At 37.1% G+C, this 25,953-nt stretch overlaps 2 protein-coding genes across 2 annotated transcripts in view; one reads left to right on the top strand and one right to left on the bottom strand.

Moving 5' to 3' along the window:
* Window positions 1-420: 420 nt before the first annotated feature.
* On the bottom strand, window positions 421-4,918 carry sigmar1 (sigma non-opioid intracellular receptor 1). Its single transcript, XM_015396239.1, has 5 exons — window positions 4,704-4,918; window positions 4,557-4,608; window positions 2,933-3,081; window positions 2,736-2,828; window positions 421-2,246 (listed from the first exon to the last, which is right to left on the bottom strand). Exons 1-5 carry the CDS (start codon window positions 4,846-4,848, stop codon window positions 2,017-2,019), a joined length of 669 nt encoding a protein of 222 aa, XP_015251725.1. The 5' UTR covers window positions 4,849-4,918; the 3' UTR covers window positions 421-2,016.
* A 2,187-nt stretch (window positions 4,919-7,105) lies between these two features.
* The window catches only part of galt (galactose-1-phosphate uridylyltransferase), a 47,074-nt gene continuing 28,226 nt past the window's right edge, over window positions 7,106-25,953 (top strand). Inside the window, exons 1-6 of the mRNA XM_015396241.1 lie at window positions 7,106-7,341; window positions 10,730-10,899; window positions 11,081-11,156; window positions 11,254-11,302; window positions 20,141-20,270; window positions 21,302-21,358. Coding sequence (XP_015251727.1) covers window positions 7,305-7,341; window positions 10,730-10,899; window positions 11,081-11,156; window positions 11,254-11,302; window positions 20,141-20,270; window positions 21,302-21,358 — 519 coding nt within the window. The 5' untranslated portion in view covers window positions 7,106-7,304. The remainder of the gene's footprint in view (window positions 7,342-10,729; window positions 10,900-11,080; window positions 11,157-11,253; window positions 11,303-20,140; window positions 20,271-21,301; window positions 21,359-25,953) is intronic.

The following is a 25,953-nucleotide window of genomic DNA, read 5'->3' as shown; positions in this document are numbered from 1 at the left end:
AATGTACTTTGACATTGCATATTTAACACTGTGGAACTAACTATGATATATCTTGCATTCACACAGTGCTTTGGGAACATGGTAGACCCAACTCCAAATTAAAACTTGAAGCTAATTCTAGGTTGCTGATCTCATCGGATAGTTAAAGTGTGTGTTAGTTTTATTCCAAGTCATCTTTATTTTTCTCTATTTTAAAGTATAGGCATTTTTTCCCACTTAAATGCTTTTATAATAAATTAGAGCTTTTAGGCCAACTCAGTATGTTCAATTTAAACCCAAAGAGAAAAGATTTATGCATGAAATAAAAAATTATGAAGTGTTGCTATGACTACATTTCCTGTCCTAAAGGTCTTAAAATCACAGCAGTTTATTTTAAAGTCTTAACAAATATTAAACACCCACACTCATAATCAAAACAGCTTTGATTTTATTCAGATTTGTATATTCATTATCAGTTTCAATCTTTATATTGCACAGAAATACAGCAATATGTTCCTCACATGTGTGCATGTAAACTGATTCAGTACAGTATAACCAATGATTCATCATCATGTTAGAAAAGCAGGCTGGTTTCTCAGAGATACTGGGTTCAGCTGCAGATACAGTCACCAATTTCACTGCTAAGATGTTCACATGTGGTGCCAAACACAGTGATTTTTGTCATTTAGTGTCCTCATTAGGATGCATTCTTAAAAGATGTACAAGATTTTTATAACAATCAAGTGAAAAAAAAACACAAAAAGAAAACATGGAAGAACAGGTTTTCAGTGCAATGTTTCCTGGGCTGAATAAGACTTCCACACAGATGTGATATGATTTCTAAATCAATCTTAAAACTAATTCAGAGAAACATCTAAAATCTGACGGAACATAAATGTGAGTTGATTTCCAATCATTGGACATAGACAGCATACACCCATGTAGTGTGAATGGTCATTTAGTTATTGCCTCAACACAATCAAAGGTAGTTACAACAAGGCTACCGGGTTCGTAGCTGGCAGATAGAATACAATGAATATTGACATAGATTTCATCCACATATCTTGTCAGATTTGATAAGTTTTCAATAAAAGGAATAGAGGACGGTCTAACATGAAAGAGTGCATTAAGAAAAAAAATTATATTTCTCTTCCTGGTGCTAGTTTGTGTGATGCATTTAAAATATCGTTATGAAATCCACCTCACAGAATAAACTTGCATAAAGATAAGATGAGGTATGGGCTTGTTAGCAGTATCATGGTTCATTAGTTTTTAAAATGTATGGTTTGAAAACTACTAAACATGATCAACTGTTATCCTTCCTCCTGTTTAAAAGTCTTTTATTGAAAAAGTTTGGCTTTGGCACATAGTTTAAAGCGGTTCTCCCAGTCTACCATCTGATGCTGCACATGATTGGTCAGCTGAATGAAAGCCGAGGAAAAAAAGACAAAATTGAAACTTTCTGGTGATGAAAAGAAGAGAGGGAGTGAGCCAGTGTGGAAACTTGAAAAGACATTTTATCTTCTTTTAGGGAAACAAGCTACAAGAGGCGCTAGCTGCAGATTAATTACCCCAGTTAATATTAGCTTGCACTACACCCACAATATCAGAGCAACAAAGAAAGAGTGCAACTAACAGGTTTTCATTATTTAATTGCTCAAGTTTATGGATGAAAATCTAAATCTGAAATGTAGTGCAGGTTGCAAAAATATCACAGTGCTGAGGCATTTTAACTGGTTTTGGTCTGACCCATGACTACATCTTGATATAAAGTTTGTTTTTGCGATAATAATCTGAAACGAGGCCTAATAACTATTGAACCAGAATTATTTTCAAACACCTTCTATACTTGAGCAGCCTGTCCTAATGCTACGAGGTACTAATTAATGTATATTTAACCGGATTTGAAAGCGAATGACAAACTGCAAACTGGATTGTCATAAATTACATGCTGGAATTTTTGCATAACCACTCCCCGCCCCAATGGCAGGTTTTAATTGTGTTTCGATTTCCAAGTGTGCGTCCATCTTCCGTCCCTCAGAAGACGCCAGCCTCTGTAAGCAACGTGCCGGCCTCCAGCATCAGCGCCTTTACGTAGACGCGTACCGTGTAGAACATTGTGACAAAGTCCTGGGTGCTGAACAGGGTGTCTGCCAGAGCAAAGCCAAGGGTGGAGGGGATGAAGCCTCTACCGTACTCCACCATCCACGTCCCGGAGCTCCACTGGACCGACGTGGCTTCGCCCACTTCATGAACGATTGTGTCACCTGAGAGGAAATATTATGAATGTAAAGAAATGCTTAATAATCATTTTTCAAATGGAAATGGGGAGTTTTTGTCATTATTGTCCAATGTGTTCCCAAATTATGCCGTTTTTTCCTGTAGGCTATAAAAATAATCCTGGAAATTTTATTGCATTTTTTTTAAACATTTATACAGAGATCCTTTATAAAACTTTAGCTTTACTAACTGATATAAATGTCAAGAAAATGCAAATACAATACATTTAACATAAAATCAGTTAACATTTAAAATTGGGTTGCCATCAAAAAAAAAAAGGTTATTGTAGCTTTTGTCTTTTTCACCTTTTTCACATCTTTTTGTCATTAAATATGGAAAAAGCTTTAAAGCGGTACATTTTTTTTAAATGACAAAAACTTTATATTTTATTAAGAATGGAAAAATTGAAAGTTTTAATAGCTGCAAATACATCAACAACGACTACATGTGTGAATGTAAATCTTTTCATCCATTACCTGGATAGTATATTTCACTCTTGGTAGTTCCCTCCTTCCACTGCCTAAAGGTACCTGAGATGATGGTGTCAGAGATCTCTGCCCAGTATCGACCTGACAAACAGAAACCATCATAAAGAACAAATAAAGTTTTAGAAAGTCTAAATTATATATATGAAAAAAAGAGGTAAAGTTAATGTAACCTCACAGTTCCTTACCCGAGTGTCCTCCAGTGTCCACCGCAGTACCAAACAGCAACACGTACTCTGTGAGGGAGGCATGGAGGAGACACATGGAGCCCATCCAGCCTCCAGCATTCACAAACACCCACTGCAAGTCCTCATCTGGCAGGATGTGACCCGGATACCTGGTTCAGATCCACTTATTAGCCTTTATGAAAACAAAGCAACTACTCCATAACTAGAAAATATTCATCCCCCTTGAGCCTCATCCTATTTTATTCAGTTAAATCCAAATATATACTGCTAAAAATATATAAAAAAGATAAAGCAATGTCTGTGAAATCACACTGTCCACTTAGGAAGGAATAATAATTGTCATTTCACATGTTGTTATGTAAATGTTATAGACAACAGGTAGAAATTATTGACAATAAGCGAGACTAGCAACAGTTAATGAGTGGTTCTGCAGGTGAGGACCACTTCTAAGTACCTATGCTTTCTGGCTGATGTTGTGGTCACTTCTGAATGTTAGTGGTGCTTTCCCAGTCATATTAGCATGAGACAGACTCTAAAACCGTCACAAGTGGCTCAGGCAGTGCAGCTCATCCAGGATGGGACATCAATATGAGCTGTGGCAAGAAGTTTTGCCGTGTCTTTCAGAGTAGGGTCCAGAGGCTGGAGGCGCTACCAGGAAACAGGCTGGTACACCAGGAGATGTGGAGGAGGCCGTAGGAAGACAACAACCCAGTATCAGGACCGCTACGTTTCTGCATTTGTGCAAGCAGCAACAGGAGAAGCCCTGCCAGAACCCTGCAAAATGACCTCCAGCATGCCAGAAATTTGCATTTGTCTGCACAAACGGCTAGAAACCCACTTAATGAGGGTGGTATGAGGGCCTGACGACCACACATAGGGGTTGTGCTCACAGCCCAACACCGTGTACGATGGTTGGCATTTGCCAGAGAACACCTGTGCAGAGCACAGCTGAAAGCAGGTTCACACTGAGCACATGTGACAGAATCTGGAGACACCATGGAGAGCGATCTGCTGCCTGCAACATCCTTCAGTATGACTGGTTTGGTAGTGGGTCAGTAATGGTGTGGGGTGGCATTTCTTTGGAAGGCTGCTCAGCCCTCTATGTGCTTGCCAGAGGTAGCATGACTGCCATTAGGTACTGAGATATACGACTGGCTGAATTTAGGTGTACAAGCTGACGTATAACTAACTGGCCTGCATAAAATAACAGAAAAAACAAAACAAACAAAAAAACAGATTTTTTTTAAAGACATTTTTTATATTTTGGGACAATATAGACTGATAAAAAGTACATTTATATACATGTTTAAGCCAGAATGATTTGACATTTAAATATGATTTCCCTATGACTTTAATGGTAGTATATTTATATAATAATTATTGTATTTTTAGTGTCACCTTATCGTTAATATACTAACGATTAAAATGTTATGTTAGAACATTTACTTTGTATTTCTGCCGCCACCCTCTGGAGGGTTAACCATCTATTAGAGAGCTGCGTGACTAATGATTGGCTAAGGAGGGGGGCCCTGCCCCCACCTTCTAGCTTCGCCCCTGTTGAATCAATGGAAGCATCCTAAGTGAACCATGTGGAGACCCTCCCTAACTCAGCTGGCATCGTTACCTCTTCCTGAGCTCCACCACCACTTTAGAGAAAGCCTGCTCATGGTCCTGCCCTGAAAATGATTACAGGAACAAATTATTAGATTTTTAGCCTCGCTAAAGCAAAACCCAAGAGAACAGGAGAACCAGACTGACATTTAAAACTTACCTGCGTACTGCTTGGCCAACTTAGCAACATCTTCTTTGCTAAAAACGTACTGCTTACTGGCCATCCAATGCCGCAGCAGGAGCACCAGCAGGACGCCAACTGCACAGAGCGATAACAGTCTAAGGCTGGCTTTGATTAAACCCATTACTACTAACAAAACAAGAAGAAGACAGCAGCAGGTTAGGCTACATGCGGGCAGGCAGGTTGCTAACTGGTTGATTCTTCCTTATGACGTGAGCGCGCGACAGGGCAAATCAACCAATCACAGATCTCGGGTTGCAACGTAAGCAACATGATGGGACTTTAGATTACTTTTGGAGATCGGGTTCTTTTGGCAAAGATCTTTCAGCTACTTATCAGCTCTTCACAATCAAACCCACATGTGTGAGTGTGTACTTACTTGCAAATAATCATATCAGAGTGATTATATAAAATATACATTTATGGACCCTAATTGCACATATCTATCTTCTTTACTGCCTTTTAATTTGATTGTACAGATTTTATAATTATTTATACAGAGCAACCCATGACCAATTCAGCCTATGACAAAGAAAAATGCGAGTTTGATACCAGACGACTATTCCCAAAGATCAATCAATTAGTGTGCTGCTGGGACAAAAGTTTTAGATGCTTAGAAAAGATTATTGTTTAAACTAATTCTGATCCGGTACTCTTGTTTAATTGATGATGAGTAATAAAATGATAATTAGCTTTAATTTCAGTGATCATTGGAAAAAATTATAAAATGGGGTTCTGGTTAATCATTATTAAAGCATTTAGATTCTAGAATATCTTCTTTTCCATATGATCATTCACTTAATTTCATCTGAAATATTCTTGTAAAGAAGATAAACATATATCCTAGCCATCCTCTAGCATTCACACACACACCCTAAGAGTCTTCATTTGGTGGGATATCACCTAGTTTAGATTCACTTAGCAAGCCATAGCCATAGGAAATGTATTTAACCATCTCAAAAATGGGTTATGTGTTACAACAACAAACTTTATAGACCAATGTCAAATAGAAAAAAAAAGAAGTAGTAAAAAACCAAAGCAAGACAGAGAATGAAACATGCTTTTAAAATAAAAAGGAAAAAGAAAAATCTGTAAAGTTTGGCATGCATGTATTTTAATCTCCACAAAGCTTATACCTCTAAATTAAATCCAGCACAGGTTGCATTCAGACGTTCCTTAATTAATAGTGGCCCAAGTACCACATATTTTCACAGATGAAACGCTACTGGCTTACTATCACTATGTAGTTGTGCTTGAAATTGCAACCCATTGAATCCCCTATTATGCAACAGCACGCCTCTAAATAAAACCTGTCTGATTCTGTTGTGGCTTTGGTCCTGCAAGACTTTTCCGTTTTGTTCACACTCCATCTTTAAAGTTCCTTTGTTTGTGAAGAAGCATGCCCACATGGACAAATTGACGATTATCTTTGCAAATGAACTCAATGCTAAAAGTTATAATAGTCCGTTGATGTTGTCTTACAATATTTTCTATTCTATGTCATGCAATACTGTTCAAACGGTTCAAACATCACTGTATCCTACAACTATTTCCCAACTTTAATTATTAATATATGTAATTATTCAAAGACAGCCAAGTCAAAAGTATTAGATGCTCCTTATTTTGAATATTTAAATGCAGCTAATGATAGGATAGGATTCTATCGGTTGCTGACACGGAGGCATCCCAACTGCACGAAGAAAGAACTGGTAGATGGTTTTATAATATTCAAAGAAAAGTTGGCTTTATGAGAAAAACAGCAAGGAATAGAAAGGAGGAAATAGTGATATCAAGGTTACAGTTTGTTTGAAATAGGGAAACATGATACAGGGAAGTGTGATTTTTGTTTTCAAGAAGAAACAGTGGAGAATGTCATATTGTTTTGCACTTGTTGTAAATGATAGAGTTGAACTGATAAACGGATTACAAGTCAATAAATTAAAGTTAAAATACCATTTAGACTTGGATTCTAGATCAGAGGGTTTTCCCCTTATTATTGAGATTTCTTAAAAAGACAAATTTGTTAAAGAGGATTTAGTTGTTTTTTTTAGTTTAGTAATATGTAGTAGGATATTGAATTAGGTTATTCCAGATTCACACTCCATTTCAGTTGGTGGCGGTAATGCATCAAAAAGTTGTTTGCCAACCGCCATACGACACAAGAAGAAGAATCTGACTGCACTGACAAATCGTTCACCTAATCGAGTCGGCAGATTCAATTGGCTCGACCGCGATCGGCTCATAGCCGGTGGGCGTAGCTGGTGCAAGGTTACCAGCACACAGCTCAAGCCTGATGTTTTTATTCATGTTTTAAATTATTACATAAACACAAATAAAGACCTGAATCAGGAGTTTATATTTGCTACAGTTTTTAGATTCTTGTTTTTTTACTATGTAAATAATAAAGTCATTCATATTCCTGCTCTACAGTGATCCGTCCCAAACGGCACGCCTTTCCGCTGGTTCTGCTCCTCCATAGGCTAAAAGGCTACGGCTGAACAGTGTGGGACCATGCTAAAGTTCACTTCGAGTTAATGATTACTTCGTACTACATCGAAGAAGAGCTTTTAAACAGAGATCATGAGCGGTGTTCCAGATCCCAGCTTTGATCCCAAAGGTATGTACCGATCATTCCGCTTCCAGCTTCATTCATCCAGGATTTCAAGCTGGAGACTCAACAAACACCTGACTGCTGCTGCAGTCTATCTAAACATGAATGTTTATCCAGCTCATGGTCAAAACATGGAATCAAAGTGTTACAGTGCTTAGATTAAAGCTCTTTGTTTGACAGGGAATCAGCTGTCTGCTTTATCTCACGTGACTTTGCTTCCTGTTGTTTATATTTCTGCAAAATGCCGTTTTTGCAGTTTTTCTCCCCAATAACTAATCCATGTCTTGCTTATAATGTATACGTTGAACATCCAGCAGATTTGAACTGTTTTGTATCGATGTTTTACTGTAATGTTACTTTTGGCGCAAGTTCTCGATATCTGTGGAAATGCAGGAAGAAGGAAATAATACGAGTTATTAAAAAAAATATATATAGAAGAAAAGGCACAACTCTAATGTACGGAAGAGGATTAGGGACACTCAAAAAAGTTTACTGATTTTTAAATGTTATTTCAGTTTAATATATGAAAAAGTCAGAATTTTGAGATTAAAGTCAGAATCCTGACTTTTTTCTCAGAATTCTGACTTAAATTCCAGAATTTTAGATTTTAATCTCTGAATTCTGATTTAAATTCCAGAATTTTGGATCTTAAACTCCAGAATTTTGGATCTTAATCTCAGAATTCTGACTTTAATCTCAGAATTCTGGAATTTAATCTCCGTATTCAGACTTAAATTCCAGAATTTTGGATCTTAAACTCCAGAATTTTGGAGCTTAATCTCAGAATTGTGACTTTAATCTCAGAATTCTGACTTGAATTCCAGAATTTTAGATTATAATCTATGAGTTCTGACTTAAATTCCAGAGTTTTGGATCTTAATCTCAGAATTGTGACTTTAATTTCAGAATTCTGACTTTAATTTTAGAATTCTGACTTAAATTCCAGAATTTTGGATCTTAATGTAGATGGTCACCATAAAGGAAGAGATGTGGGAGCTCTCAGCTTCACTGACAAAGATGTGAGTTGTTTGGGAGGGCCAGTAACACATTGGTGGAAAATGATGCAATTAGGCAACTTTTTACATGCCTGAGGGGTCCCCGGTGATGCTATTTATTAATGGAAGAGCAGAAGTGGATTAAAACAAGAGAGAACATCCCCAAAACAGACATGGCTACAGCTTGTGTGTTAGCTAGGGATGCACGATATAATCGGCCCCCTATCGGTATCGGCCTTAAAACTGAATATCGGACATCGGCCACCCCACCGATATTTAACCCGATATTTGATCAGCTTCTGAGTTTCTAAAGTCTAAAAAAAAAAAAAAAAAAATACTACTTCTTTTTCCTCAAAAACTTCTTTTTTACAGACTTAAAAACTTCTAAAGACGAGGGAAAAATGTTGATACATTAAAATATCACAATATCTTCATATGCTGATATATTGCCATTTAAAAACACCATATCAATCTCTTTTACTAATGAAATATTGCTATATGTCATCGTTATGCTACGAAATCCCCCGAAAATTCATGAAATTTTGCCATATTTTTATATGTTGATGTATTGACGCGGTATCGATCTATTTTACTAACAAAATCTCACAAGAATTTGCAAAGTATCACGAGAGTTTGTAACAGAACGATGAAATTTCACGAGATTTTGAAAGTAAAATAGATACCGCGTTTTTAAAAATCAATTTGATATCAGCATATGAAAATATATTTGAGTATATTATTTTTCAAAGTGTCAGAAATGGATAACAAAACTGCTATTTTCAATGACTACTTATTTTTGTCCAGCTTTAACATCGGTATCGATATCTGTTATCTTCTACATGAGTTTTAAAATATCGGCTTATCGGATATCGGCCAAAATCCCAGTATCGTGCATCCCTGGTGTTAGCTGTCAGGAAACAGTTAGAATTCTGAGATTAAAGTCAGAATTCTGACTTTTTTTCATATTATACTGAAACAAAATGTAGAATATCAGTTAACTTTTTTTATTTTTTCAGTGGCTCTAATCCTCCTCCAGTACTAATGTGTGTATGTTTACAAACAAAACCCAAAACACTTCAGATTTACCGGTTTCCTACATGTTTAACTTGTAACCTTTCAGACTGTGTTGCTATTTTAAATGAGTCTGAATTAATCTCTTCTTTCCTTTTCTATACTATAAAGTCTTTCTCATCTGCTTATCTGTCCAGTAAAATATTATTTATAGGAGAAAGCAACTGGGATAGTATGTCAGAGACAATTAGACATACAAATGCGTAATGTTGCAGTGTTTGGATCTGCATAAAAGTAGACAGAAAGCTGAAGATTCATGGTTTCAGACCTCGACACAAAGCGGTCATATTGTTTGAGGCTACTACCTTTGCTATAAAAACTGTATTAAAATCAGGAATTTATCAGCTTTTTCATTTGATTTGATTTAATCTACAAGACTAGAGGATAATTGTCAAGCAGAACTAAAATAATGGAAACTTTTGATTTTATTTGCAAATAGGAAAGTGTGGAATATTTTCAGACCTCCTTTAAAAACGTAGAGTGAAACCAGTGACTTCAGAAGCAGCAAACAGCTCAGAAAACACTTCCAAGTAAATGGGAAGAAGCTCTGGAATATTGAGGTGGAAAGGTTTACATCAAGCATCGGTTGTAAACCAACATTTCCAGGCTAACAAGCTTCTAAATGAACAAGTCTGGCAAAAGCCTTAAGCAATCCCCTGTAACCATTTTGTTGATTCTAGTGTACTATGCATGAAAATAATCAGGTGGAGGAAAACAAAATGAAACACAGCAAAACATGGTGGCAGTTGTCATGTTACATATTTTCATCCCTTCTGCATGATGATAGACTTGGACTTAGACAAACTTAAGACAAAATTTTGATGCATAAAGCTTTTTTTAACAGTGAATCGGCTGCTTAGCAGTGATTTCCATTTTTAAAGTGCAGCGGTGATCAAAATGTAAACAGTGTAGCAGAAAAGGAAAACCAGTTTAAAGACATGATGCAAAAGGCATTGATATGGAAGGTTCAGAGCAGTGCAAAATAAATAAATATATATGGTGCAAAATGCAGAAAAAATTTTGAGTTGAGTTCTATTTCCAGGGATTTTAAAAACAGTTCAACAGTTTTATGGCAGTGGGGAAAAAGCTGTTGCAGAAGCTGCTGGTCCTTCATCGAATGCTGCAAAGCCTCTTCCAATAGGGCAGCAGTCCATGATGATGATGGCAGTATCATGATGTTGGAATGGTTTTCCTAATGGAATTTAGTATGACTGGCCTTTCTCTAACATCATACTAGATGCACCAAATCCAGATCTGAGACTGCATCCCACAATCCCCTGTGCTTTTATTCTGTGTGTTGCTTTACTTTGCCACTTTTGTATCACCAGAGCACCAGCACCTGCGTTACAACCCACTGAGAGACAGCTGGGTCCTGGTGTCCGCCCACCGCATGAAGAGACCCTGGGCTGGGCAGGTAGAGAAACCTCCTGAGGAGCAAATACCCAGATATGATCCCCGGAACCCTCTCTGTCCTGGAAACACAAGAGCTAACGGAGAGGTAGGAAGACTTGCATGAATAATAAAACAAATTAAACATAACCATTGAACTCTGGCTGTGAACAATCCAACGGATGTCATCAATATTGATTTTGTCACTACACTGTTTCATAAATGTTTTAGAGTCATCTTTGTGTATTTTGCTTCCTTCTGGGTTAAACCTGCTGTATAAATCCGTCCAGGTAAATCCAAGCTATGACAGCACGTTTGTGTTTGAAAATGATTTCCCTGCTCTTCAGCCCGATGCTCCAGATCCTGGTGAGTTAGGGTTTGACTGTGACTCAATTTATTTAAATAAAAGCAATGTAATCTTGCTGTGTCTTTTTTTTTTTACCTTGATTTTTGTCTTCTTTAGGCTCTGATCAACATCCATTATTCCAGTCCAAAGCAGCCAGAGGTGTATGGTAAGAATGTAGACATGAAAACATGAAGTCATCCTTACCCAGTAAATCCAGCTAATTAAAATCAATCTTAACTGCTGTTAAATAGTGTTTAGCTTACCTGCTAAATAACAAACTTCCAATTCTTTGCCTTGCAAAAATTATCCGTGGCTTAAAGCATTTTATTTGACAAATATAAATCTGAAAAGCATGGAGTGCATTCAATTTCCTTTGCTCATATACTCCTAGAATTGAGCGAGCCTCCTCATTTTATTAAGAAGCCACCTACTGCAGGTATTTAAATCTTAAATGACTATCTGTTCTGCTTCAGATAGTTTTTAGAGAACACAAGGGAACAAAAAGAATTATGAAGACCAAGCAACAAAGCAAAAACATCAGAGATAAGAATGTCGGCATGTTTACAGCAGGATTAGGTTGCAGAACATTTTTTCTAACCTGGAACATCTTGCAGAGCATTATTCAATCTCTAATTTAAAAATGAAAAGGAAACGGCCAAATTCTTAACCTCCGAGGCTAAAAAGGGAAACATATATCAGGGAAAAGGGCCAATGCTAACTAGGGGAGCATGTGGTAATAAGACGGCTGCTAATCATGTATCCTGAGATCTGGCTACAGTGAAACAGATCCGATGAAAATATTCAGAAATCGCTCAAAAATCTCTTCTAAAGCAAAAATAAAAACTATTGGGAACAAAGCAAACATGTGGAAGAAGGTTTAATGGTCAGATGGGACTAAAATGTTGGATAAGCTATTCTGAAAATCACCATGACCGTATTCTTCCATGGTGTTACATGGTGGTGTTAGCATCATGCTGAGGGGATGCTCAAAAACAATGGGCAGGGGAGACCGACTCACAAACAATTAACAAATGGTAACTTATTGAAGTCTTGAGAATTGATCTGCTGCCTGAGATGTTCTGCTTTAAAATGCTATAGATTTACACCGACCCGCCTGGTGTGTTCCTTTACCTTTATCCAGAGGTTTGTTGATACATTAACTGTAGCAGCAAACTTCACACAAAGATTTATTTCCAGACTTTATTATGCTATTGACTAATTAGAAAAGTTCTGGAAAGAGTTGGGCACAGTTTCAATATTAACATAAATACAGACATTTGTTTTTAGATTTGATTTTATTTGCAAAAAGAAAACAATGTATCATTATTCCTTGACATTAAAATGGTTTGTTGCTTTCTGCTTGTCATTAATCCCATCAAATCATTAAAACAAATTATAGGTGTTAGACTTAAATCCACCAGTAGATGGGGCTGTTCCCCCACCTTTTCCGGTTCCAATAGCATCTCACAAACAACAATTCTTAGCCTTCACTATTAAAATAGGTGTTGACTGAATAAATGAAAGCTCTGTTATGTTTAATGATTAATGTGAAATTCATCTCACCATTCACGGAAAGTTTAGTAACGCGCAGTTTTTAGAAATAAAGTTTTTCTTTCTCGCCGCCATCCTGACCTCCCACATCTTTTTGAGCATGCCACAGATCAGTGATTGAATTTCAGCAAGTAGAAGAACTGACAAACCACGCTGGTATTTCTTTTTTTTTTGTTTCCTCCTTTATCTTGTCACGATGTGATTGTCTGCTTTTTGATAAAGCTCAAGAGCAATCGCATATTTTTTTGGGACTACATGGATGATTCTGGCTGACAGCAGAGTTGCATAACAACTGAATAATAGATTAAATCAAAGATCTTCAGCAAGTGTGCCGGTTGAAAACCAAACTGTGGGTTTAATTCCCCAGTGTTGGCAGATGTGGGGGCTGTCAGGTACTGCTTGCCGCTCGTACTGTGAAAAGCACTGAAGCAGCAGAGATTGACATGTTGTGCGTTGATTTTTAAATATTAGAAGTATTCTCTGTGTTGAGAAGACTTGAGTTCGTCGAGCTTTTGTGTGGGCTGGATTTACTTGTGCAGCTTCTGCTGCATGTGTTTCAGTGTTGTTTTGTCCTCTCACTCTATCCAGTTTGTGTCTTTATTTGGAAGGAAAAAAAAAACTTTGAAAAAAAGCTATAGCTTGTTGCCCTGCAGCAACTCTCATAGAGCCAATTAGTGAGTAAAACGGCACAGGAAACAGGATTTAAAGGATCTGGGTCACGTGAGACAAAGAGAAATGGGTTAAGGGGAACAATAAGACAGACACTAATGATTTATTGTATCATCTCTTTCAGTTATATGTTCCCAATTAGCCTGGCTGTGACAAAAAATGTGGTCACACTTTGTTTTGCTTTCCTCATTTTAATTATAAGGTTCCTTAAATTTCCTTGAAAGGTCAAATTATACTATAGGAATTAATTAGGGCTTTGGCTTCGACAGAGCGCATCTCCTTATCAGTATGGAAAACAACACTTAGTATAAGGCCACATTTCTTATCTTTATTAAAAGTTTCAGCATATTTTCTGCTTGTTAGCATCTGTATCATTTTATTTCGTTTAAATTTGTTTCTGGATTTCAGGCTTGTATTGGATGTAATGAGATAAAACTTGTGGAAGATTAGGATGAAAATAAGTGTATCGTCTTTAGCAGCAATTCCCCCGTGATGGGTTGGCTTCCCATTTAAAGCCCAAATCAACAAGTAGCAACTTTTTTTGGAATCCGCTCCAGTTCAATTTAATTAAAGAAACTCTCCTACTAAAAGATGTTTGTCTTACAAATGAATGAAGGTTAAATTTTTATTCCTGTTTCAGCCTCTTCTTATGTTATCTTGTTGATTTGAAGAGAAAAAAAATGGAACATATTGACTGGAACATCTTGTGCAGTTCTATTCGCTGGTCCGTCCATCCATCCATCCATCCAGCTGACAGAACGACCCACTTAGAGCAGTAATTATATCAAAATCGTTAAAAAGATATTTAAAAAATATGTATTTAAGATTTTCTGTCAGTGTGTTAAATCCAGAGCTCCTCAAGCGGAAACATTTTAGTTTCACCTGGTTTAATCTCAAAAAATCTTTAAGGAACCTTTGGCTCTCCGATTATTGATCAAAGAAATAATTAACAGATTAATTGTTTTGCAAAATAATCATTAGTTGCAGCCCTTTTGGTTACCATAATTAAAAGTAGCAATTATACTTTAGATTAAATTACTAGGAAAGCCATATAAGATTACTTCCACCAACCAGAGCCAACCAGGACAACCATTTATAAATACACTTAGTCCTGAGGGTAATTTTACAGTAACTGATTGACAGCATCAGAAACTGTCACGTTTTTGGATAAAGGGACGGCCTGCAGAGAATGCATGTATGGAAGTTTAAAAAAGTAAGTAATGAAATGAACCTATCTGCTACCCACCAAATGGTTCATTTTATATCTGCTTTGATGACTGATGAGTTAAAGAGAAGAGTTATAATCTATTTATATTAGTTTGGCAGGGTACAAAGTTATGTGAGAATAATTCACACAAACTAACATTTGCTTCTTGATAGCTGGATTCAATCAAGGTTCATAATAAGTCGCATCTCATGGAGATCAGAGCCTAAATGAATGTTTTTAGAAGAAAACATGTAACTTATACAGATTTTAAGCATTTTATGGGTATTTATAAATTAAAACTACATGACTACAAAGATAAACTGACGTCCAACAGTTTAAAATTAACAGTACAAATAGGTATATTTTTTTGTTATTAAAAAATAAAAAAAATTAAGAAGGAAAACACAAAATAGTGAGTTTTCAAATGGCGGTACGTACTGCCAAAAGGTAATTGACCTGTAGCAAAGACAATAGACATGGCAACTTTAAATTGATAACTATGATACAAGACTTTCATACTTTTACATCTGTACTATGAAACAATATAGTTTATTTAGGTTTCACATAAAATACAATTTTGAATGAGGCGGAACAGTTTGATACACAGTGTACTAAAAGCATTTAATACGCTAATGTTAATTTCAAAATGTTTTCCATTAACTGAGCAATCAGTAAATAAACAAAAGATACAGCTCAATGTACACTCTATTAAAATTCTAGGGCAAGTAGTCGAGGAAAAAATTGTTTTATACACTTCTGTTTACCATAACCACCACAAAATGATAACCAATCAAAACAAAATTGAGTTTAAATGCAGATATCTCAAATAACTTTTCCTTTAAAGGAAACCAAAACTGTAAAGCAAACCAGCAAAAAACAAAAAAAAAAACAAACGGAGGAGAATATGATATATTTACTAATTTAAAGAGTGTGCATCAAACTCATTTTCATACTAGTCCAAAAAGGGTTGCCAAATCTCTGAAATGTTACCTTTGGATTTTGGACTGTAGTCCTAAACGTTTCCAGCTGAAGGAAAGACATTTAGAATGTTTTGGAAGTGAGGGGGACTTCCTGTTAGCAAGGATTAAATGACGAGCCAATAGGGTAGAGAATGCAATTAAAGGTATTTAATTGTGAAGAATTTTCTTTTCCCGAGTGGATCATCTAAATAAGTGGTCCTCCTAATTGTCAATCATTCTGGTGATATGTTTACCTAAGGCCTTCGTATGTGCTCTTCCCCATTTTCACTTACACTTACAGGTGTTGAGTCTGACATAGTGGAAAAATTGCAAATCTTTTTTTTGAAAGTAAGCTTGTATGAGCGATTCAAACAGCAACTTTTAATCGGAGCGTGCACGAGGAGAAATGGGCTCCTGCATGCTCTCTGTGCACATGCATTTTTTTTTTAAAGAGGAGAGGGCGGGTCTTTTAAAAAAAATTGCGAAAATCCACTATGATACCTTTAACTGTGAGTGGCCCTTTGAAGCTCTAACATTAGTGCCTACCACTCCAAAGATTAGGTATTTAAATTCAGCTGAAAAAAAACTGCTGAATGTTTGTTTTGAAATGTTCTCTGATCATAATATTCTCTTATGTTCCTTATTGGTGATATTTAGATATAATGATAAAAAAAAAATTCATTTTTTTTTAACCTTCCCTCTACAATAAGAAGTATCACTTTAGTTTTCCTGCTGTTATGGTTGGACTGGATTTCAATAACAATCGCTCTGAGAGCTCCCAGCTCTTGTTAAAGTCTCCTCATGAACAATTCATAAATACAGACCATTCATTTTTGCTCTGAGCATAAACACCAAAGCCATGTTCAATTATTGATTGCAGAATAGCTGCTTTCTGTCCCAGAAGACTGTGGCTGTCAATAGAAACGTAATGTCTGTTTTACTCTGACAGTCACATTTGTTTGCCTGGGTGCTTTGTGTAAGCCTGACAGCAAACAGATGTATTAACACCGACATTTTTTTTTTCAAGCCCACAGAGACTTCAAAGAGTATTTTTTTAATTCATATCTTCAAATGATCTCTCTCTATAAAGCGGTTATAACACAATAACACATCGTTTAAGACTGCTGAACCCACAGCATGTTTTTTTTAATCGGTGCTGCGTAATACAGAAATGTTTTCTCTCTTATGTCAAAGCTTGATCCCACCACCTTAATATTAGAATAATAAAAAGGCTTTATGTTTCTTTTATTTAGTGATTCAGGTTCTTCAAGTGTTTTCACTAAAAAAAGGTTACATCAAAAAGTAAAACTTTTAAGAATCGACAGATGGTAGTTTGCAGATACATATTGTAAAATCATGCAGTTCTAAAACTGGATTATTAATACATTAATCTTTTTTGTCCAATTTTTTTAAAGACGCTTTCAGCAAAACAGGAGAGCCTGAGAAGAATAGAGCTGTTAACTATCTTCTCCCTCAAATCTGTATGACTACAGTCCCTGTAAGGCACAACGGACACATCAGAGACATCAGGATCTCCTTTCTGCTTTTTCAGCCAGTCTGCTTCTGTACTGTGCCTCCATAATTTGCGACAATCAATTTCAGTTTTACTGTGTTGGGAGGAGACATTGTTATTGTTTTTCCTAAAGTTCATCCATCAGTGAATGAATGATAGCTGGCAGTTTACTGACCAGTGGATTAAGAGCTTTGCTTTCTGCCATGACTCTTTACAACAACAGTCTATTCCCTCTTAGTTACAGTTTATATGATACCAGGGCATTCTGTGGGCAACAACACCAAAATGTTTCTTTTTGAGCCACTGCCAGGATTTCCACTACTTCTTTTCGTGTAGAAACTGTAGATCTAGGAATATATAGGTAGGAACTTACATATAAAGTTATTTGAAAATCATTAACACTTTAAAAATGTTGCTTTCTTGTTTAAGAATTTCTAAGATACAACATTTAGGGTCGTTTATCACTTTTAAGCCATCCATCCACCCATAATCTGACATGCTTGTCCCGAGTGGGGTCACGAGGGGTGCTGGTGCCTATCTCCAGCAGTCAATGGGCGAGAGGGGTCCACCCTGGACAGGTCGCCAGTCCATCGCAGGGCGTACCGGAGTACCCAGAGAGAACTCATGCATGCTCTGGGAGAACATGCAAACTCCATGCAGAACATTCCTGGCCCTCCCCGGGCCAGGAATCAAACCCAGAACCTTCTTGCTGCAAGGCAGCAGTGCTAACCACTGCACCACTGAAAATCCCCATTTAAGCCATAATAATAAAAAAGAAATAAAAGCTTCAAATTTATAAGTTTATGCATAATGATCTATATTTAAAATCATTATTGTGCACCCAAATGAGTTACAAAAACTATTTGTTTCACAATCTTCTAATTTCGTTAGTTCTACCTGCATATATGTCCTAGAGAGTTAAACATTGGGTGTATTTTTTATGTATTTTTTTTTATTATTTTCCTTCCAGAACAATTGAAAAATGTTTCTAAAGTAGACATGCAGTGGTGTTTGACAGGGAGTCTCTGCAGAGCAGTGATCTCACTTCACACTAGAGATACCAACAGCCCTCCTACAGATTATCAATTTAACCAGGCCAAGTAGATCAGTGATAGCAATGGCGTGGTTATTACTTATTAATCCCAGCCAGACCCGCAGCAGAGAACTTGTAATAAATAATAGACGCACCAAGAAGAACAGACGGAACAAGGGGAGACAGATACTGATTAGGTGTGCAAGCTTGAACAGAGTGTCAGACTTCGTGTGAACCGCTAAAAGAGTAAAGACACCAACTCTTAGTGACGAGTACATATATATTACATTATGTGTGTGCACTTGTTTTTAACAAAATAGCATTTTGTGGGGACTTCTCCTTGTGGGGCCTGATGCTTGGACCCCACTCTGGGAATTGTTCTCACATTTAGGGCTAAGGTGGGAGTTGGATTTAGGTTTAGGCTGTAGAAATTAATGGAAGTGAGACATTTTAGGTGTGTGTATGTGTTATATTTATATTTTACATAAAAAACATCTATGGAAATGAACAAATGAAAGACAGACTTTGCTTTTAAACCCTGCTTCAACAAATTAAAAGCATGGAAGAGTCCTGGTCAAAATGATGGTACCGCTAGAAAAGATTGAAAATAATGTGACAGAGACATGTTAAATCAAGATGTGTCCACTAATTAGCATCACAGGGGTCTAAAATCTCTATATAGGACACAGTTAATCACTGTGCTGTTTGGTGAGATGGTGTGAACCACACTCAATATGGACCAGAGGCATCAAAGGAAAGTGTTGTCTAAAGAGACTGGACAGAAAATTATAGAGAAGCATATTAAAGCATATAAGACTATTTCTAAGCAGTTTGATGTTCCTGTGACAATATTTTAGTAATTATTCAGAAATTTAAAATCCATAGAAGGATAACCAAACCTCATGGACATGGTTGCGGAAAGAAAATTCATGATAAATTAAAGAGACAAACAATATGAATGGTAACAAAAAAGCCCCCCCAAAAAAACTCTAAATAAATTAAAGGTGAACTTTATGTTCAAGTAACATCAGTGTCAGATTGCACCCTCGGCACCAAAGTGGACTTAATGACGGAGGACACCATCGTTGAAAATAAAACCAAACAAACCTACATGTTGGCAAGGCACAAAGCTTCAGGGTCTCCCATGGATCTGCCCCATGGATAGATGAGACAAAAAGGGAACTTTTTACCAAGGTGCATCAGCTCTATTTTTACGACGGAAAAATTAAGTATATCAAGAAAAGAACTGTCTCTACTGTAAAACAAGGATGAGACTGTTATAGGCTGGGGATACTTTGCTTCATCTGGCACAGGGTGTCTTGAATCTCTGCAGGGTACAATTAAATATCAGGAATACCAAGGGATTCTACAGAGAAATGTGTTTCGCAGTATCAGAAGCTTGGTCTTAGTCGCACGTCATCAGGAATGACCCAAAAACACAAAGCTTGCCTTGTTTTGCCTTATGCTGTTGTTAAGCTGCTGTTAAAATGAGCATAATCTGTAGTAAATCTGACTGCGGCTCCCTAATGATTAAGTTGGGATTGGGAGGTGGCAGGTTTTGATGAGTAGAAAAAGATAACTGCCTCATGTCTCTTAATATTTGGTCTTTTTATATGTAACTTTAACTTTATTGTTTTTTATTATTTTATTTTTCTACTTCGTTCATAGGTCTTTGGGATATCCTACACATTTGAAGTGCACTATAAATAATATTTAGTATAGTGATTGTTTTATTTAAATGATTATGGTAATTTTTACCTTTAACTTTATGGCTTTGAACCTCGTCGTTCTTTTACGGCCACATTCAACCTGCCCGGAGAACATGGAATCTGCTCATTTTAATGGGCTGCAACCAAACCGATTCGCAAGTCTTAACATTTTTGCACCAATCTTTCAAAATAATCCGCAACACATGTCCAAAAAAAAAAAAATTGAACATGCAATTTAGCACTCCTTATTTGGAATCTTTGAAGATCAGGCGCTTGGAGTTCTGTTAACAGATTTTATCATTATACATTGTTGCCTGCTTACTAACTATTTTATTTTATTTCTATTCTATTTGTCTTGTTCAGTAAGGTAATGTGTTTCCACCCCTGGTCTGACGTAACCCTCCCTCTGATGAAACACCAAGAGGTTGTCAAGGTGATCGATAAATGGGCTGAGCTTTCGGAGGAACTCGGTGCAACATACCCATGGGTTCAGGTACTGAGAGCACAACTTTCCTTAATCCGTATTATTTTCACACCACTCATCTGATTTTCCCATCCATCCATCCATTTTCTTACACGCTTAATCCCAAGTGGGGTCGCGAGGGGTGCTGGTGCCTATCTCCAGCTGTCTATGGGTGAAAGGCGAGATACACCGTGGACAGGTCGACAGTCACCAACACAGAGACATAGAGGATAAACAACCATTCACGCACACACTCACACACCTCACATTTATAGAAGCCAATTAACCTAACAGTCATGTTTTTGGACTGTGGGAGGAAGCCAGAGTACCGTGAGAGAACCCACGCATGCTCAGGGAGAACATGCAAACTCCATGTCGAAATCTGATTTTCCCTTTTGTCCATAAATTTAAATAGCGTGAATAAAACAAATTTCCTTTTTCATTCAGTTTTTTTGACTATTCAATTATTTATTTTCTATTATTTAGATGTCCTCCTTTTAACTGGCTAAAACTTTCAAGGTACCTCTGAGAAAACTCATAAGCAGCTAAAACAGTGAGATTTATGCCCTAACCCCTAAATCCCTCAATCACTATATAGAGCAGGGACAATATAGTGGACTTTATAGCAAACTCAGTTAACTGACCTTTCGGACAGATGATCAGTACTTCTCGCTCCCCATTGACTCCACCTCCCTGCATGGTGTGTGCGCCATATTTGTCTTTTGTCACTGCTGTCGCAACAAGTCCCACAATGCTTTGCGAGGAAAGCTTTCGCAAAGCATTCCGAGATATATATTTGCTTTTCAAGGTGCATTGTGGGAAATTTTGAGTCCACTACTTTTTAATCCACTAGATGTTTGGACACTCATTTAAAATAGCGTAACCACTATAGAAGACCACTATATAGTGGTTAGGGTGGACTTTCGGGCACAGCCCAGAAAATGCTCCTTTAAGATATTCAATGTGGTTTCGGTTATGACAGCACAATTTGGACTTTAACAAAATGTGCCATGTCTCATGAACACCTTCAATTAACTTGACCTCTTATCTTCTGTCTGCAGATCTTTGAAAATAAGGGGGCAATGATGGGTTGTTCAAATCCACATCCTCACTGCCAGGTAGGAAGATGATAATCCTAACTTCACATATTGTGACATCCTAATGCAAAGGAATTTCTAATGATTGTTTAGTCTGTTTGATAACCTGACATTGATTATCTGTGTTTTTTTAATATTTAGTTTTAGTATGTGGAAGTACAATTTGCTTTTTAAAGTTTGAAAATATTCTGGTGCTTGAGAGAGTTCATGACTGCAAAGGAAATAGGCTCCCTGCATCACAGTTCTGTTATAAATTCAATTCAGTTTATTTATAGACTTGAGAGACACTTCAGCTGGGGTATACAGCCAGATTAGTTACATTTTTTCTATCTAATGATTATATCCAGTCATTGTCTCCTGGGTGAGCATGTGGTAACAGGAGATATTTGCAACAACAGTGGAGATGAAAAACTCCCTTCAACAGGAAGAAACCTCCAGCAGAACCAGGTTCTGTGTGAGCGGCCTTCTACCGAGGCCAATTGGAGTTCAAGGAGACAGAAGCAGAGATACAAAAGGAAGACAGACTCTGATCCATAAATACTTTCTATGTTAGAAAAGGTAACTGTAAACTAGCTCCATAGGCAATGCTGTCTATGAAAAAAAAAAACTGTTTAGCAGATGAGCTCTGAGTCTGTTTTCATGTTAAAAGAGAGGAAAGAGAGCACATACAGTTAGTCACAGTAAATACTCACATAACCTTACAGAACCTCCATCATACTTAACAATAGGTATGATGTACGCCACTCCATTTTCATTCTTCAGTTTCGTGCAAGATCCAACACAGCATTTATTGGCACTAATGGCCGTTATTTGAAAATAAATCAAAACTATATTTAATCAGATGGGTATGAGGCATTGCAGGCTAATAAAAGAAGCCAAATGACCCCCACCCCAAAGGGGTGGACCCCCTCGTCGTTTCCATTTGCATGTTTTCAAAACAAAAAAAAGGCTTTGTTGAGCTACTGTATAAAACCTCGAACTTAACGCTATTCCTTATATTTTTAATTGAAAAAGCTTCTTGGATGGGAAGCTAAACGTCTTCAAACTTGGAAACAAAGTCCAGTGGATTGTCTTTAATTTTCTTTTTTTTGGTATGTTTGATCAGGTGTCGTATCCGTTTTGTTGCCTAACTAAAACTTTTAGCTTAGTTAGCTCTCATGTTTAGAAGGAGCACAGACGGCCGTAAAACAACGCTTTGGATCCAAAGCCCTACAGTTCCACAGAAAAGTCTTTTTAATTGTAGCCCACACAGAGCATTAATATGCGGCAAGTGATGTGCATTGACCTAAAAATAATGAAATATATTTCATAATAAATCAATACTTAAAGATCAAACAGTGTTGCTTTAATACCATTTAACAAGAAGCCAATTTTGCTGATCAAACAATATTTTTAAAAGTTGCACTACTTTTTGAGTAACTTAGATACTGCCAGTTAAAAAAGTCTTCTATGGTAATTAGAAAAGGCTTAATCCGATAATAACATGCAGTTTAATACTGCACTTAATGATAGGCAAATTAATTTCTCAAATTGTGTTATTTTTGCTTGTAAGTTATTATTGTCTTTTGTGTCATAAATGGGCTTTCAAAGTGCAGTACAGAGTTTAAAATACATCGAAACCAACACTTTTCTAACATTTGCACAACACCTTCATTCACAAGAGCCCCAATTTGCACATCTATGATGCAGCTTCTTCAAACACCTCTGAAGAACCAGAAATGTGCAAGAAAAACATGTCCAGGTTTTGAAGTCAGAAATGTCACAGCAGTGAAGCTGTTAATCGAGTCCTCATTCCCAAATCAGTCGCTGCAGTGTGGCCTTACCACATTATACCACATTATGCATAAGAGCGTATGCATAGTCACACTTGTATCACAGCTCAATGTTTCGCTTGTCTCTATGTTTTCCTCTTTCCATGAGGTGATTTAGGCAAGACTAACAACTCGGGGTAAGGGAGAGACGTTTCCTGTCAAACTGTCACATAAATGTTTGATGCCGGAGAAGTGCAAAAAGACAATAAGAAATGGGGCAGAATTATGGATTTTAAAATACTATATCGCTTATATTCTCTACCATAGAAGATAAGTATTTTTTTTCCCCTTCTGCCAAGTTTGATCACCAAAATTTTATGTACGTATTATATTTCTTTGTATTACAAAAAAAAAGTAAGGTAGTAATATAGAGTAAGAGGAAAATTATGCCTGGTAGGCTGGCAAATGGCCTGGCAAGGAGCACCATTAATCAGAGAAGCAACCCATAGAAACACTGAATCAGCTTTAAAGATCCACAGCTTAAGTAGGACATTCTGCCAAAAGGACATCTATTAGTTATCCACTCCACAGATCTGGCCTTTGTAGAGAAGTTGCCTGATGGAGCCATTAAAGGTCCAGTTCCCATTTTGTCATGAGCCATGTAAGGGACACAGCAAACGGTTGACAAAATTGAGCTGCACACACCCTATCGTGGTGTTGGCAGCATCACTGACATTAAACTAGTCAGACTTGAGGTATATTCACTTCCCAGCTAATAAAATATGTATATAAATTTGTATAAGAGTGAAAAACACAGAACCAGAGTCCATTTATTTCTCTTAGAAAAGCGTAGAAGCTACCAGCAGATGGCAGTATGACTCTGAAAAAAAGCTAAACAGAACAGAATGCCCTTTATTTTGGCTATACTATAATAGAGGTACAATGGTATTAGGAGCAGCTTCTTCCCTGCTCAAACATGTAAGGTTCAATATGTTTTTCACAGTGAGAGTAAAAGTATTACAGATATTGCACGGTTATTTCCAGTAATACTGAATCTTGCACAAAGGAAAGGCTAAGAAAGTCTGTTGGTTTGAGTGTGGGACGGGTGGCATACATGGAATTGTGCATGTGGTAGTTGCTCCTCCAGGGAAGAAAGTGTTTTTAAATCTGTTGGACTTTGTTCTGATGCAACTGCAGTGCTTTCTCGGTGGGAAGCCGGTTCAGCAATACAGAACCAGGTTGGGAGCTGTCCTTTGCAAAGGATAAGCTCTTCTGGGTCAGCAGGAGGAGTAAACGTCCATCAGGAAGGACAGAGGGCTGCTGATGGTCTGTAATACCATTATTGCTCTCTGAAGCTGCTCCCTTTCTGCCGTAGCACAACTATCTACCATAGTGATAGTGTACAGGATGGATGGACTAGCGGTAGAAAGCCAGCCTCAGTTTGGAGTCCAGGTTGTACTTTCTGAGCACCAACAAGAAGTGTAACCACTGCTGCGCCTTCTTAATAACTGCTTTGATGATCGGTTATGATTTTAAACAAATTTTGGATTGTAAATTATAATGCTTTTGATATTAACACTTGTTTTACCCTGTTTTGTAAGGTATCAATAGTCTTATATTTGTACAGCTAAAAAAAAAAAATCTAGACATTTATGATGGAGCTCTGAGGACATTTAGGTATTTCTTACCTTTGTTTTTAATTACTTCACTTCCTTATAAGTGTATTTAAAACTGTGTGTACAAGTACTCACCCCCCACCTAAACCCTCACGGTCACAAATTTAAAAGCATAGATGTGAAACTGTGAAGAACAAGAAACAAAAACTGTTAATCCTGTTCTGTAGGCGGCATGGCTGCTGATAACGTTGGTCTCACAGGATCAGAGAGGAGGAAGGGAAACATATGCTTCTTGAATAGTAATGGCCCTCTTTAACTCCGGTAGCCATCAGTGTATGCAGTTCTCTCTGTACTTCTGCATTTGCTTAACTTTCCCTCCTGAGCATCAACATTGAAGTTACCAGACTTATGGACTTGAAATATTCATCAAAAAGAACCACCTTTCTCAGATGTTATATCTTCTAGTTTTAAAATATATTTTGGGTTCTCTTTGGTGTGTTATCTGGACTCTTCATGATGCAAACATGAGCGCTGTCAGGGAGTTCATTTCGTTTAAATGTTGAAGTGGTCTGTTATCAATGTCCATTGTTTGTAAATAATATTTTTTATACATGCCTGCAGACTTCTTGCTAGCCTGTGTCTAAATGATAGTACCGTGTATTCTGCACTGCAAGGCGCACTTATAAAATAGTTAAAAAATAGCAGAGCCTTCAAATCTATATTGCCTTATGCATGGATTAATCAGAGTTTTGCTTACTGACCTTGAAGTGATCTTGTGTGGTACACAGCGCCCTCTCAAAATGTTTTAGTAAGACTTTGGTAAACTAAAGAAGCTGCAACACCTGCATGATTGCATCAGGCATAGTCAGGGGGCATGGCAGAGTAATACACATTATGCTTCATCATGATATTACAGTGTGTATGTAAGGACCCCAAAATGGCAGCTGTCGAGGGAGAAAGGTATGACGCCGACTTTAAACTCAAGGTTATCAATTACAGTAGAACGTGGGAATATAGCAACTGGGAGAGAATTCAACGTTGATGAATCAATGGTGCGGAAATGAAGGAATCAAGAAGATGAATTCCCCCTTAAAGTCTAGTACATCGTCTATATGAAAAACTGATCTTCTAATGACAGTGTGCCTTAGTCTTCAAATATCATAAGTATGTAGCCACTGGCTTGTATGAGATCATCTAAGCATGATGATCTTTAGTCATATTACCACTACATTTTTTTAAGTTTAAAAAA

Source organism: Cyprinodon variegatus, unplaced genomic scaffold (assembly GCF_000732505.1).
Source record: "Cyprinodon variegatus isolate N-32 unplaced genomic scaffold, C_variegatus-1.0 Scaffold785, whole genome shotgun sequence".
In the NCBI taxonomy this organism is placed as follows: domain Eukaryota; kingdom Metazoa; phylum Chordata; class Actinopteri; order Cyprinodontiformes; family Cyprinodontidae; genus Cyprinodon; species Cyprinodon variegatus.
This window is presented reverse-complemented; position numbering and strand designations above follow the sequence as displayed.